At 37.4% G+C, this 13,861-nt stretch overlaps 2 protein-coding genes across 6 annotated transcripts in view; one reads left to right on the top strand and one right to left on the bottom strand.

The window, feature by feature from the left end:
- The window catches only part of megf6b (multiple EGF-like-domains 6b), a 59,439-nt gene extending 49,597 nt beyond the window's left edge, over window positions 1–9,842 (top strand). For both annotated transcript variants that reach the window (XM_077574331.1, XM_077574332.1), the window contains 14 exons: window positions 505–633; window positions 763–891; window positions 2,643–2,771; window positions 2,841–2,969; window positions 4,005–4,133; window positions 4,223–4,354; window positions 4,598–4,726; window positions 4,823–4,951; window positions 5,912–6,040; window positions 6,125–6,253; window positions 7,216–7,344; window positions 7,420–7,548; window positions 8,704–8,832; window positions 8,918–9,842. In XM_077574331.1, coding sequence (XP_077430457.1) covers window positions 505–633; window positions 763–891; window positions 2,643–2,771; window positions 2,841–2,969; window positions 4,005–4,133; window positions 4,223–4,354; window positions 4,598–4,726; window positions 4,823–4,951; window positions 5,912–6,040; window positions 6,125–6,253; window positions 7,216–7,344; window positions 7,420–7,548; window positions 8,704–8,832; window positions 8,918–8,982 — 1,745 coding nt within the window. In that variant the 3' untranslated portion in view covers window positions 8,983–9,842. The remainder of the gene's footprint in view (window positions 1–504; window positions 634–762; window positions 892–2,642; window positions 2,772–2,840; window positions 2,970–4,004; window positions 4,134–4,222; window positions 4,355–4,597; window positions 4,727–4,822; window positions 4,952–5,911; window positions 6,041–6,124; window positions 6,254–7,215; window positions 7,345–7,419; window positions 7,549–8,703; window positions 8,833–8,917) is intronic.
- A 768-nt stretch (window positions 9,843–10,610) lies between these two features.
- Window positions 10,611–13,861, bottom strand: part of kcnab2a (potassium voltage-gated channel subfamily A regulatory beta subunit 2a) — a 76,350-nt gene continuing 73,099 nt past the window's right edge. For all 4 annotated transcript variants that reach the window (XM_077573001.1, XM_077573003.1, XM_077573002.1 and 1 more), the window contains one exon: window positions 10,611–13,743. In XM_077573001.1, the coding sequence (XP_077429127.1) occupies window positions 13,654–13,743 (90 nt within the window). In that variant the 3' untranslated portion in view covers window positions 10,611–13,653. The remainder of the gene's footprint in view (window positions 13,744–13,861) is intronic.

Raw genomic sequence — 13,861 nt, 5'->3', positions numbered from 1 at the left:
AATTCTACTTCACTGGTTTGGTGTATTTTTGTGGTATGTTGAGGGAAAATATGAATGTTATCAATTTTCAAATGGGTTGTAAACATTTCAATGTGTAAAAGTGTTGTTGTTTTTTTAAATAAATGTGAAATAAATTGCAAAACAAATAAAAAACAAAAATTATAAAGGAAGTGAATGCTTTTTTTTAAAATCTTTCTTACTTTGCAGCTATAAGGTAATGTGTGGGCAGAATTTTGAGATAAAACATTATTATTATTAATTTTTGGGTCTGTCTGTACCATCAAATGTGGGAGAAAAAAAAACGTTTACATGCTGTGGTATTTTGTGTAGCATTTCGATGCAAAAAAATATTTTCATGGCTGGAACTTAAGAAAATGTGGAACAATAAAAGCTAGTGCTTTTGTGCAAATCCATCCAATCACATCATGTGTGTCACTTACTAAATTGGACTTGTTACTTTTGAGTTGATGAGGAGGTAACCATCTTCCTCCTTCTCATTGGCAGCTTGCCCAAACGGTTTCTATGGCAACGGCTGTAACCTGACCTGCGGTTGCCGTAACGATGGCGTCTGCCACCCGTCCAGCGGGCTGTGCTCGTGCACGCCGGGCTGGAGCGGACCCGACTGTGCACAAGGTGTGGGCGCAAAAGTGACGACCAGCATGATGCCTGCGTCTGTAGCTTTAGCGTTAGCTTTCATGTTAGAAGAAGCATTTTTGCTTCCCACAACTGCGGTTCAGTAACAGCTGGGTGCTTTCTTCCCAGAATGCCCGGCGGGGTTCTACGGCGCCGACTGTCGGCACCGCTGCTTGTGTCAGAACGGAGGAACGTGCGATAAAAGCAGCGGAAAGTGTTCTTGTTCCAGCGGCTGGACCGGAACCGCCTGTGAAATGGGTAAGAGGAAGTCTCCAAATAGATGTGAGATTTATTTCCATTTTATTTGGGGATGTTTTGGCCATCATCCCGTCCACTGGATGAACTTTTGACATCCAACAAGTGTGCTTGCTCTTCGCCTCCTCCGGCTCAGCTCATTACTTCAATCCGTGTGTGTTCTTGCGCAGTTAAAATTTACGAGCAGTTGTTGCTTATTACGCTTTTTAATATCGCTTGCTGCCTATTTAGTTGGAACGTATGCAGCATGTTGGGGGTGGTCCAAAATAATACAGTGGAAATGACAAGGCAGTTTTTCCAATAGGAAATCATGTCAAGCAAATTCATCTTGTTTTTAGGGTCAAACTGTGGCCATCATCAAATTTTCATTTAGCCTACAGAATTATGTTTTAAGCTTAGTGAGTGGCATAAAAGTTTGAAAAACAAGTTAACCTTGAGAAGGCTTGACTTCCATATAACTGAAAGTCAATAGGATTCTTTTTAGAAAAGGCTCATTTCTATGACAGAAATCAATTGAAAGCCAAAATAAATGAAGAGAATATTAAAATAAGAATAATAATTCATTAAGAAAATCAAAGATATTCCAAATAACGGTTAAAAAAAATCATTAATGAAATAAAAATACTATTAATAAATGACTTCAAAAATAAAATTAAAAGAAATTAATGAAAAAAATGAATAAAAGAATAACATATTTAACATATAAAACTAAAAAGTTAAAATATTTAAAACTAAATTAAAAACAGATAAAATTAAACAATCAATAATGAAATAATAACACAACAAATGAATTAAAAAAATGAATGTAATAAAAAATAGATATTTAAAAACTAAAAAGTTAAACAGAAAAAAATAAAGTGTATAAAAAATAATGCAATAATATATTTAAAACTAAAGTAAAAATAAATTCACAACAAAAATAACAATAAACAAACTAGAAAAATTCCCGCGGAAATTTTGAATGGGACTGCTGACTCTTGCAAGGTGGAAAGACACATGAACTGAACCGTTTGCATGTATGTAGTACTTGTAGCAATAGTAGTAGTAGTATAGTAGTAGCACTTGTAAAAAAGCAGTATTTAAATAGCAGTCCATTCCATTTAATAAAAAAAAAATTAATTAAAAAAAATAATAATAATGTGTTTTTTTTGAAAATGTATTTAAAAAAAAATGGAAATGAGCTGAACAGTTTAAAATTTAAACGACTGGAATCGGTCAAGAAATGTGGAAGTTAACCATAATCAACATAAACTAAAAGTATCTTACTGTCCCTTTAAGAAACATGCACATTCACGCACACACATTGGAACTTTAACATACTGACGTCACGCACACACATTCAACTGAAATGAATGAGCGACGCACACCAACAAATTAATAATGCAAAAAATAAAAATATTTCCAAAAACAAACGATAAATAAGATCAAAAGTTAGCTTTAAAAAACATCAATATAAATGAAAATAGCAAATAAAGAGATATTTAAAACAATGACCTCAGGTAGCCTTGTGGATCAATCATAAATAAACAAATAAATCAATAAGAATCACATGCGACTTTTGTATGTAACAGCATGTGTGTTCGCTTCTCTTATCTTACCTTCCATCCTCAGCTGCTGCGTGTTGATATTCCAGAAAGTTCTCCGCGCTCAGTCCAAATGCAAATTCCTCTCTGGGAACATTTTGCAGCCGTCAGCAGCAAAATGCTGCCTGTGCTTTGTCATCATCATCTTGGCCGTCGTGTTTCTCTTCACAGAGTGCGCGGCGGGACGCTTCGGGTCCGACTGCCAGCGCGAGTGTGAGTGTGAGAACGGCGGCCGGTGTGACGGACGGACGGGACGCTGCAACTGCGCCGGCGGATGGACGGGAGAACGCTGCCACAAACGTGAACGTCCGACCAGACAACACTTTTTTTTGCCTTTGTGTCTTTTGTGACTGTCATTTGCACTTCCAGCATGCGAGCCGGGCACATTTGGGCTCGGGTGCGAGGAAAGGTGTCAGTGTGGACGCGGGGCGTCGTGCCACCACGTGACGGGCGACTGTCAGTGCCCACCCGGGTGGAGAGGAAAACACTGTGACAAAGGTACTGCACATGGAGAAATCTCACAAGACGTGACAAATATGCATGATTGCGATTTTTTTTCAATGACGGTGGATAGAAAAAGTCTACACACCCCTGTTCAAAAATGAGTTTGAAATAAATCATTACAATAATTTGATTTGTAACCAGTACAACTCATTTGAAAAAAATTATAATTTAAAAAACTTTTCATAAGTGTAAGTAAAAACTGGGACAAAATGATTGCACAAGTGTGCACACCCTCCCATAATTGGGTGTATGTGGCTGCACATCCCCATTTCAAAATGTGTGCCTTTAAAATTAACGCAAAAAATGACAAAAATAATTAATGTGTTCAAAATTAACCAATAAAATTCAAACTCAAAAGTGCTTTGGGTTAACCCCAGATAAAGTTAAACTGTTCTAGTAGGCTTTTCCTGACTCTTTTTCACTTCCTTAGCAGAAGCCAACACTTACTTTTATGTCCACTGCATTTCCCTTTTATAAAAAAAACAAAAAATAACTTTTATTTCATAATACAGTAAAAAAATAAATAAATAAAAAAGACAGTATTTTTAGAGGTTTAAACATTTTATTTAGAAAATAAATGAACATACAGTATTTTATTAATATTTTTGTTATTATTTTACCTATAAAGTAAAGGTAATTCTTTAAAAAAATGGGAAAGCTGCATTATGTATTTAAATTTTAACTTTTTATGTTTTTACTCTGAGGCAAATGTAATAAAAATGGTTTAAAATACTACTATTATTAATACTACTACTAATAATAATAATGATCATTTTTTATTTTATGGTTTTATTTGTTTTTTATTAAGAAAAATGAGTAAAAAGGTATTTTTTAATTTACTTTAATAGTTGAAAATAATGCATTAAGTACATTAACAATGAGCGAACCTCATATTTCTTCATTTTCATATTTTTCGTTTAAACGCTTTCTTTTTAGTATGGAAAATGACATTTTAATTTATAGGCCTTTGTGTTACATTAGAAAAAAACAACAACCTTAATCTGCTAACAATGTTGTTTTTTTTTGCAGTCTGTCTGCCAGGTTCTTTTGGGCCGGGCTGCACGCGGCGCTGCAGATGTTCTCCGGGCACTTCCTGCCATCACGTGTCGGGGGAGTGCGGCTGCCGGGCGGGACTCACCGGCAACGGCTGCGAGCAAAGTGAGTTCTCATCATCAGCTTCGCCGGGAGGCCGCACTGAACAAACACTCGTACATGGCAACCTGTGGCTTTTTTCTCTCTGATGTCAGCTTGCCTCCCTGGAACCTTCGGCCCCAACTGCAATGAGGTTTGCCAGTGCTCCCAAACCAACCAACTGTGCCACCCGGTGTCGGGATCGTGCTACTGTGCTCCGGGCTTCCACGGGCCCAAATGTGACCAAAGTAAATCTCATGAAAATCAACGTTAGGCTAATGTTACTGCAGATTTCTGAATTTAGAAGAGTTCATTTATATACGTTTGTAAGTATTATACACCCCCCTGGTGGCCAAGGCACGTAATACACCAGTTGATTTCAAACTATTTGAATCCTTTTTTTTTTATGTTTTTATAAAGTACTCTTTTTCTCATTTTATATCTCAAGACATATATATATATATGTATGTAATCTGTTTTTGTGTGTTCAGCATGTGGAGCGGGTCGTTACGGTCCAAACTGCGAGCGGGAGTGCGAGTGTGAAAACGGCGGCGTGTGCGTGCCGTCCAGCGGCGCCTGCGAATGTCCCGCAGGATTTATCGGCGCTCGCTGCAACATCAGTGAGTCCTGAAAGAACGAAACAAGAGTAATACTACAACAGGTGTTTCGTGATGAAGAGGCGGCATGTAACTTATGCTTGGTTGCCATGACAATAGCGTGTCCCGACGGCCGCTACGGAGCCGACTGCGCTCAGGTGGCCCTTTGTGGAGACGGAGCGAGGAACCACCCGGTAACCGGTCGCTGCGTGTGCCCGCCTGGAGGGAGAGGAGAGCACTGCGCACACGGTGAGTACCCCGAATATTTATATATATATAAAAAAAAAATTTACAAAAAAATTATTTTTAAACACAAATTTTTGAGTAGATGCATTTTGAAATAAAGCTTTAGATAAGATTTAATGATATATATATATATATATATATATATATATATAAATGAAACCTGCTTGTTTTTATAATGCAGAACATAAATAATTTAAACAAAGATTTTGAAAACATAAAGCAATGTATAATAAAAAAAAAAAAGCAAAAAAGGTTAAAAACAGCTTTATTTGTAAAGCATGATTCAAACACTACGGAAGTGTATTGCATTTATTTGGAAAAAAAAACGGAATTTTTTTTTTGGGTAGCTTTGGTTTTTGTGTATTTTTTTATTTTCTGAAAAAAAACTCTGTTGTATTTCTAAATATTAGTTTTCTGTCATTAAAAAAAAATTAAAATTGGAAAAATTATTTAAAAAAAAAACCCAAAACCATCCTTACACAAAAATAAATAAAAAATTCAATTAAATGAAAATTGGAATATTAGCAAAACAATAACAATTAATGTCACGTGAAATTGATTTAAAAAAACTAAACAAGCATTATTATAAAATACCTTTAAATAAAAAAAATACAATAATACCCAATATATCACTGTTTTTTTACAGAGACCAAAAGTTAAAATACAAATATTTATTTTTGTCATAAATTTGTAAAAATAAATATTTGTATTTTAACTTTTGGTCTCTGTAAAAACAGTGACATATTGGGTATTATTGTATTTTTTATTTATTTAAAGGTATTTTATAATTTATGACAAAAATATAGTCTTACAGAGATAACAAAAATAGCACAAAAGGGAAATCATTATTATTATTATTTTTACAAAGTTGCTAAATATTTACAACAAAAACAATGGATGAAAAAGCCTGTTCAATGTGGTAAACTTCATCCACAACGTGTACGTGTCCGTTTTACGGGTTAGATTGTCCTCCGGGCTGGTTCGGCTCCGACTGCGTGAGCCGTTGCAATTGCAGCAACGGTGCCGCGTGCCACCCAGTGACGGGCAAGTGCGCCTGCGGCCTGGGATGGACCGGACGACGCTGCGACCTCGGTAAAAACAAAAACTCCCAAATAATCTAGAAGGAGCCCTCGCGTGATGACCACTCCTTCTTCTTCTGTTTTTCTTGCGTCCCAGCATGCCCGGCGGGTACGTATGGCGCCGACTGCCAGCAGACGTGCGAGTGCCAAAATAACGGCACGTGTGACAGAGTGAGCGGCGCCTGTCACTGTGCGCCGGGATACTACGGGCATGCGTGTGAACACGGTGAGAAAACAACACAATAATACAACACTCCTCTACTAAACTGCAGATGCTAGCAGGTCCCTATTCGAGCTAGCACATAACATAACTCAATTCCAACTCAATTCCCCCCCCCCCCCTTTTTTTTTTTTTTAAATGTACTTATAAAGGTAAATTAGAAGCATATATATATATATATTTTTTTTTCAATCTACACTTGTAGCCCTTACTATCGCTAAAAAAACAATTCTTGTTAACTGGAAAAATAAACAAACTCTGAATATCGACCAATGGTCTAACCTCCTCATAAATCACATTTTAATGGAAAAAATATCTGCCTCAAATAAAAACCAAATATCAAAATTTATAGAAACATGGTCTACGTATATAGAATTTTTTAACCTAATTCTGGTTACTTAATTCTGTCTGTTAGCGAGAGCCACTACATCGTGATAACTTACATTGATGTTTCTGCATTTGGCAATTTATTATTATATTATATTATTAGTATGGGATTTTTTTTAATGGGCTTTAGGTGAACTGATGAATACACACACGCTCGCACGCACGCACACACACACACACACACGCACATACACATACTCACCCACATACAAAAAAAATAAAATAATATATATATATATATATATATATATGTGTATATGTATATATATTTAAAAAAAAAATTATAATTTTTTTTTAATTTATTTGTTTTTTTTTTAAAAAAGGAGAGCAATGATGATGTCAAATCGAATGAACAATACTGAGCTCTCCTGAAAAAAAAAAAAAAAAAAAAAAAAAAGAAGATTTTTGCTATTCGCATACAGCCCACCAGGGGGCAGTATAATTCAGACATGCACACAAACAAAGAAGAGTTTCACAACGACAGTAAGCTGCAATAATATTGAGACAACATTTTGTGGTTGAACTCCATCGTAAATGACGCAGCTTTGTCAGCTTTTTGCGTCCTATGTTGTATTCCTCAGTTTGTCCGTCGGGCCTGTACGGGGCGCTGTGTCAACTGCGGTGCGACTGCGAGGCCGGAGCTTCCTGCCAGCCGGCGACCGGTCAGTGTGTTTGTCCCGCAGGGCGTCATGGCGATCGCTGCCAAAAAGGTGAGGCTCGTCACACAACGCAAGTTAAGAGCTGCCCTCTTGTGGATCATCCACGTGGTGACTGTTTGTGGTCAGTGTGTGAGGGAGGCGTGTACGGGAGCAGCTGTGCTAACGCGTGCGACTGCGAGGGCAACGCACCGTGTCACCCCGTCACAGGACGGTGTCGGTGCGCGGCCGGAAGGACCGGACGCAGATGTGACCTGGGTGAGATCACACTTGTTTGATTCTCTTAAGGGCACTGCTTTAATTTTCATTCATTAGCTCTTTGTATTATATATATATATATTTTTTTAAATAATATGAAAAATATATTTTTCCCAAAAGCCTCCTCACCCCAAAAATTACAATGTTTGTATTTTCTGTTCAGATCCTAATTTAATTATTTTTTTCAAATTAGTATTGTTTTTATATTTATGCAGTGTAAAAGCAGTATTTCTTTTTTTTATGAGTAGTTATTTTACAAAGGCAAACAAACAATTTAAAAACATATATTTTCACTTCTTATAGTTGAAGATGATAAGATTTGGTTTTGTGAAGAAAAAAGAAAAAAAAACATTACCAAAACTGCTGCCTACAATTTTCATTGTAGTAAGCATTTCTGGGTAGATTTTTTTTTTTTTATGAATAAAAAAAAAAATTGATATAAAAAGAGTTTAAAATATATACTGTATATATGTATTATATATATACACAACTCAATTATTTTTATTTCCCAATTTAATATATATATATATATTATTTTCAGTTGTAGTTATTTTCAAACATTCAATAATAATAATAATAATAATAAGTCATTTTAAAAAGTGGAATCCGAGGATAATTGTCACCCATTGAAATGCCCTTTAAAAAAAATAAAAACGTTGATAAACATTTAATATGAGTTTTCCATGAAAAACTGGGGGAAACTTAATTGAAAAAAATCTGTGAATATGTGAGTGTCCCTGGATAATGATTATGAGTTAAAAAAAAAGAAGAAGAAAAAAAACCTTAAAAATAAAACATTTGAACGTGGGAAATATTCAAAAGTACTGGTAAATAATTTTCCTTATTAAATATTTTTAAGTATTTTTTAAAAACATTAGCTTTTTCTCCTGTTTTGAGTAACTTTCTTCAAACATGAATAGTGAACGAATTATATCAAATTTAGATTCAACAAAATATTAACCCTTTCCAGCCTTCGATGAAGTAAATGAACATACAGAAAAGATGCAACCTGCTTGGATGAAAGGCAAACCAGAACAGTCCGGATGCGATCGCATCACTGACCTGCCAATAAAATAACCTGCATGAACGACAATATCCACAAACATCCGGAAGAACAAGTTGACTGGTTCTGAGTGAGTTCTGAACTCGTGACAGAGTGCCGAGAGGATCGCTTCGGGCCCGATTGCACGCAGATCTGCGAATGCCAGCACGACGCCCGCTGCGACCCGATCAACGGCCGCTGCAGCTGCACGCACATGTGGATCGGATTCTCTTGTCAGGAAGGTCAGCTCCATTCGTACCCAAGGTCATTTTCTCCAAATGTGCAACACACATCCTCACACGTGTGTGTGTGTGTGTGTATCCTCAGGAGGACCGCCACATCTTGCTCTGTGGAACAGCACGGGAAGCTCAACGCATGAAAACTCGTTATAGCGCCCCCCGCCTTACTCAAGTGGAAGTTTGTTTGGAAGCTGGGATGGAACTATTCTACATGGAAAGACTGAGATTCCACTCTGGGACTTGAGCTTTAACAAGTGGAACACAAAGATGTATTATTTTTTTTACTGCACTTTGGTATTTTGTGTTTCATATTTTGCTCCTGAAATACGTTTTGCAGCGATTGTAAATAGAATATTTTGTACTGAAATGTGCTGCCGCGTGTTGTCCTTATTTGCAGTTACTATGCAACTTTTCAGCTCGTGTCCTTATTTTCAACCACTCAAATGTTATTCTCAGTCAGTTAGTTCCAGTGTTGGGAATAACGGCGTTTAAACTAATGGCGTGAGGTTACTGTATTTTTTTTTGTTTTTCATTAGCGGACTATTCTAACTACCGTTATCGTTATTGTATGTGAAATGTGACAGATTACCTATAGATGACATATGTGCCACAAATCACTCTATATCCAGTATTTTTTTTTTTATTAGCATGGGTAGAACATATATCACCACTCCAAATTTAATGAATTATTATTATTATTATATATGTCATTATGGAGTGAGGCATTTGTGTAACATAAATATTCACAACAATAAACACCCTATATAGGCTGGACATAATTTGAATTCCCTTAAAAATATAGTAACAATAATAATAATATTTAAAAATAATTAAAAATGATTTTTTTTTTTTTAGATAAAACGTTTCAAAAAAAAAAAGTGAAAATAGTTACTTTGCCTGGTAACGAGTTACTTTTATTAAGAAGTAATTCAATTTCAGTTACCTTTTCAAGCAAGTAATGAGTAACTATAGCTAAGTATTTTTAAAAGTAACATTAGTTTATTTCATTTGATGATAGAGGAATACTGGGGCCAAATGGCGGGGGGCGGGGGTGGGGGGGACAAAAAACTAAATATCACAAGACTTAAAAAAAAAAAGTGAGAATAAAAATTATGGAAGACATTAACAGAACAGTCTTATGACAATTGTATTTTTCGCAATGTGATAATGGATATTCTGAAAATTGTGTATTTATTTTGGAAAATGTAACTGTTAAAAAAAAAAGTAATGGCAAAAGGTCCTATTTTTGGGGGGTGAGTTGTAAAATAATTGTGTGTAAACTGTAACACAATAAATTATTTTTCTTTCATCAAAACATCTCTATAGGGTAATAACTGAATTTATACAAGTATTCTTTTATAAAGATACTGATTTGAGAATTATGTTTTTTTTGTGAAAAATAATTACGGAACTATGGTTGTCATTAAGTAAAAAAAAAAAAAAAAACTGATGGAAAAAAATTCCTTGTGCTTTTAACGCCCTTTTAATGAGACATTTGCAATTGTTGTACTATAAGAATGGGGGGGAAAAATCCTCAACTGAACCATCATGTACTTTTGTCTGCCTTACTCTGTGATAATAAAGGAATAGATGCCATTTTGTAGAAATTGTTACTATACAGTTTCTACAAATATGTAGCTGCACAAAGACACACACACATTTTTCATTTGCCATTCTTCATGTTTTCTTTTGTTTTTAATGATGATGAAGCTGTACATCCTTGTCTAGAATTCAGATTCAAGCACAGTGCAGTTAGCAACGCCTGCAAAAGAACATTTAAAAAAAAAATGAATCAAAAATAATGAAAAAAGGCAGAGGCGATCACTACTGGAATATAACGTATATATAATATATACACGGGTCTCATTATGTACACGAGATCTTTGTCTCTCGGCCGTTTTTCTCCACAATCACAACACAACTTGTCAGTCCTATCGAGATGGGGGAGGGGGGGGGGGGGTTAACGCAGCCAAGATGATGAATCATGATGAATTGTTACAGGCGAAAACATAAAAATAGATTCTCTTCTTTTGCGCTTCCATTGCAGAAGTCGCCTCCACCATGAGGACGACGGGACACTTCCTTGAGTACACGGCAAACAAAGACGTCAACACACACACACACAAAATCATCACACGAGTCTTCCACTTTTCTGCTCAAACCAAACAGATGTCTTGACTGAGGCTTCACTTGTGCTTTCAAGCAAAGAAGGGCTCATGATCCGGGGGTTGAGGCTCCCGCAAATGGGCGCGGTGTTGACGATTGTCAAAATCTACTGTTAAATGTGGATGTTAAGGTACTGCCTGTTTTTTTTTTAAACCAAGGTTGCACTTGAATGACAGCTCCACAAATAAGATGCAAGCCTTGCTACTTATGTCAGAATCGGTTCTAACGCTAATAATAATTTACATATGCACATGTATTTAACTGCTGATATCGTACTAAGACGTCAGGATGGCGCATGCATCCTTTTCAATTCCATTTCCTGTTCTATGATTATTGTAACACTTTTTGTCCATCACTGACGTAGTCGGAGGGATCGTTGGCTTGCCCCTCAAAATAAATATTGTCCTCACACTCATCAGTATATCTCCCCACCCCCCCCCCCCCCCCCCAAAAAAAAAGACCGGCTCGCTTTCCTGAGCTGCTGCCACAAAAAAAAAGAAAGAAAGAAAAGTCCATTCCTCATACAAACTGTTGCTGTAGCAAGTTAGCAACATGTTCATGCCTAGGTCACACTTGCAACTAAAACTAGATTAATCTTAAATGGCCCCAGTATACCCCCCTGAGGATCCTCCAATTCTTAATTATACCATTTATGCATATGACATACATGTTTTTTTGGTTAATTTTTTTCAAGCTAAGAAAAACCCTTTATGGCCCGCATTGACACCTTAAGCACTGTTACTACAATGCAAAATTTCAACGTGAATCTAAAGTTACCGGTAACACTAAAAGACACAGGTGTGCAAATATCCTTTGACGGTCAGCCAATATGGTCGCTTTCTCGCACAAATGTTTAAAGCTTTGATGGCAAGCTGCTACAGCCTGCTTCCTTTCGTTCTAATGGACAACGTGAGCAAAAATGACCAGTACCACATGCTAACGCTAAAGCTAAAGCACAAGCACACCAACACCTGATACCGAATATGAGCCAACGTTAATGTTAAAGCAAAAGGAAAGACACTGCCACGTTAACCCGCTGCGCTAACATGGCCACTTCCTCTTGCTAACTTTAAAACAGCAGCTGATATAAAGGGGGGGGGGGACCTTTTGGTGGTGTTAACTGTTCCTTTAACTAACATTAATGCTAATTCTATAATAGCTTCAGGTAACCTTTAAGACCCGGGCTTAATAACATGCTCTAGTTAACATTAAAAGACACAGGCACCTGAGCGCACTTTGATGGGGAACAGTAGAAACGTCTGCTTTCTCTACCTAATGCTAAAGATGCTGTTAATTGTGAAAGCTAAAGCTAACATTAGAATTTAGTAAAAAACCTAGTTATGTTAACACGCTGACAAACATTAAACGGGAGCTAAACCCAAGATGTCAAAACGTTGTTGTACATTTCAAATATCGCATCTACTCAACTACAGGGGAAGCCATTTTTTGCGTCTTTTCACTTCTCCGTGTCCAAATTCACAAGAATGTGACGCGATTAATGATTCCATTTAATTCTTATTCCACAATTAATCACAGTAATGGTCTTTGACTACAGCTGGACATTTTTCTTCTTGGAATTTTTTTTTGGGGGGTTTAGTTCCCCTTTAACACCCTCTGATGCTAAAGAACACGCACACTTCCTTTAGCTAACATTAAAGCTAAAGCTAAAGCAGTTAAAGCTGAAGACGGTGGCACGTTAACCCCCACTGAGGGCAAAAAGGAGCCAAGATGGCCACTTCCTAATAATTAATAGTAAAGACACAAAATACATGGGCATGTTAAACTCACACACCATGATAGTGAACAGGAGCCAAGATGGCTGCTTCTCTAGCTAAAGCTAATGTTAAAGCTAAAGCGACTGCTGAAGCTAACGTTAAAAACTAAAAAGACGCAGATATGTCAAGAGCCAACAGATCCGTTCCCATCCAGCTCACGTTAACGCTAAAGCTAGCCGCTTTCTTGAGCTAAATCTTACAGCTCAAGTTAATGTTAAAGCTAAAGACGCATGCGTAAAAGCTACGCATAAGAGGATGTTGGAGGAGCCTCGGGGGGTATAAAAAAAAAAAGGCAGCAGTTGTGTGGAGCGTCTCAAATAAAAAAATAAAAAAAGGTAAAGCTGGAGGATGTGAAGTTGTGGAAACTAGCAGGAGGCCACTTCTTGTCTAGTGCAATGTGTGCGGGCTAACAATGCGGTTGGGTAGCGACACTGACCTTACTAAAGTGCTGATTGTTGTCAGACAAAGACACAAACACAAGACGACGTGGAGGATAACACGAGAACACGTGTTCTTCACGTATGACCGTCAGCTCGCCGGGCGTGGCAGAATAACATCTGCGCACCCGAGCCAGCGTGTGCTTATTATTATTATTATTTCCCCCCCCCCTCCCAACTTGTTTTCCTATTGAACGTGTGATTCGCAAAGCTCTCAAGAGACGCCAGTTTTTTCCTCTTTTTTTCTTCTATCCCTGGAAATGTGAGCGAGGGAGCCCCCTGGTGGCCATTTGGTGCGACCACACTCATGCGCCAGGAGGGTTGAGGTTGAAGGAGGGAGCGGGTTAGGTGGGGGGCTTGAGAGGGGGGGGGGGGTCTCGCTCAGTTGAAGCTCAAGCAAACGGAGGATCAGGCAAAAAGGCGGGACGCGCTGCGGCTACCGGGCGTTAAGAGCGGTAGTCCTTTTTACTGTACGGCTTGTTGCCGAGGATGCTGTCCACTTCGTGCGTGATGGACGACGACAGCTTGGGGAGAACCTGAAGAGGAAGATGGAGGGAAAAAAAGTTACCATCAGATATGTGGATCACAATAAAGTCCTACGGTCATTTTCATACCGGATGAGCGATATGACCTGTAGTTTGTATTGCTTAAATT

Source organism: Vanacampus margaritifer, chromosome 8 (genome assembly GCF_051991255.1).
Source record: "Vanacampus margaritifer isolate UIUO_Vmar chromosome 8, RoL_Vmar_1.0, whole genome shotgun sequence".
NCBI lineage: Eukaryota > Metazoa > Chordata > Actinopteri > Syngnathiformes > Syngnathidae > Vanacampus > Vanacampus margaritifer.
Note: the sequence above shows the minus strand (reverse complement) of the source record. Positions and strands in the feature narration are given on the sequence as shown.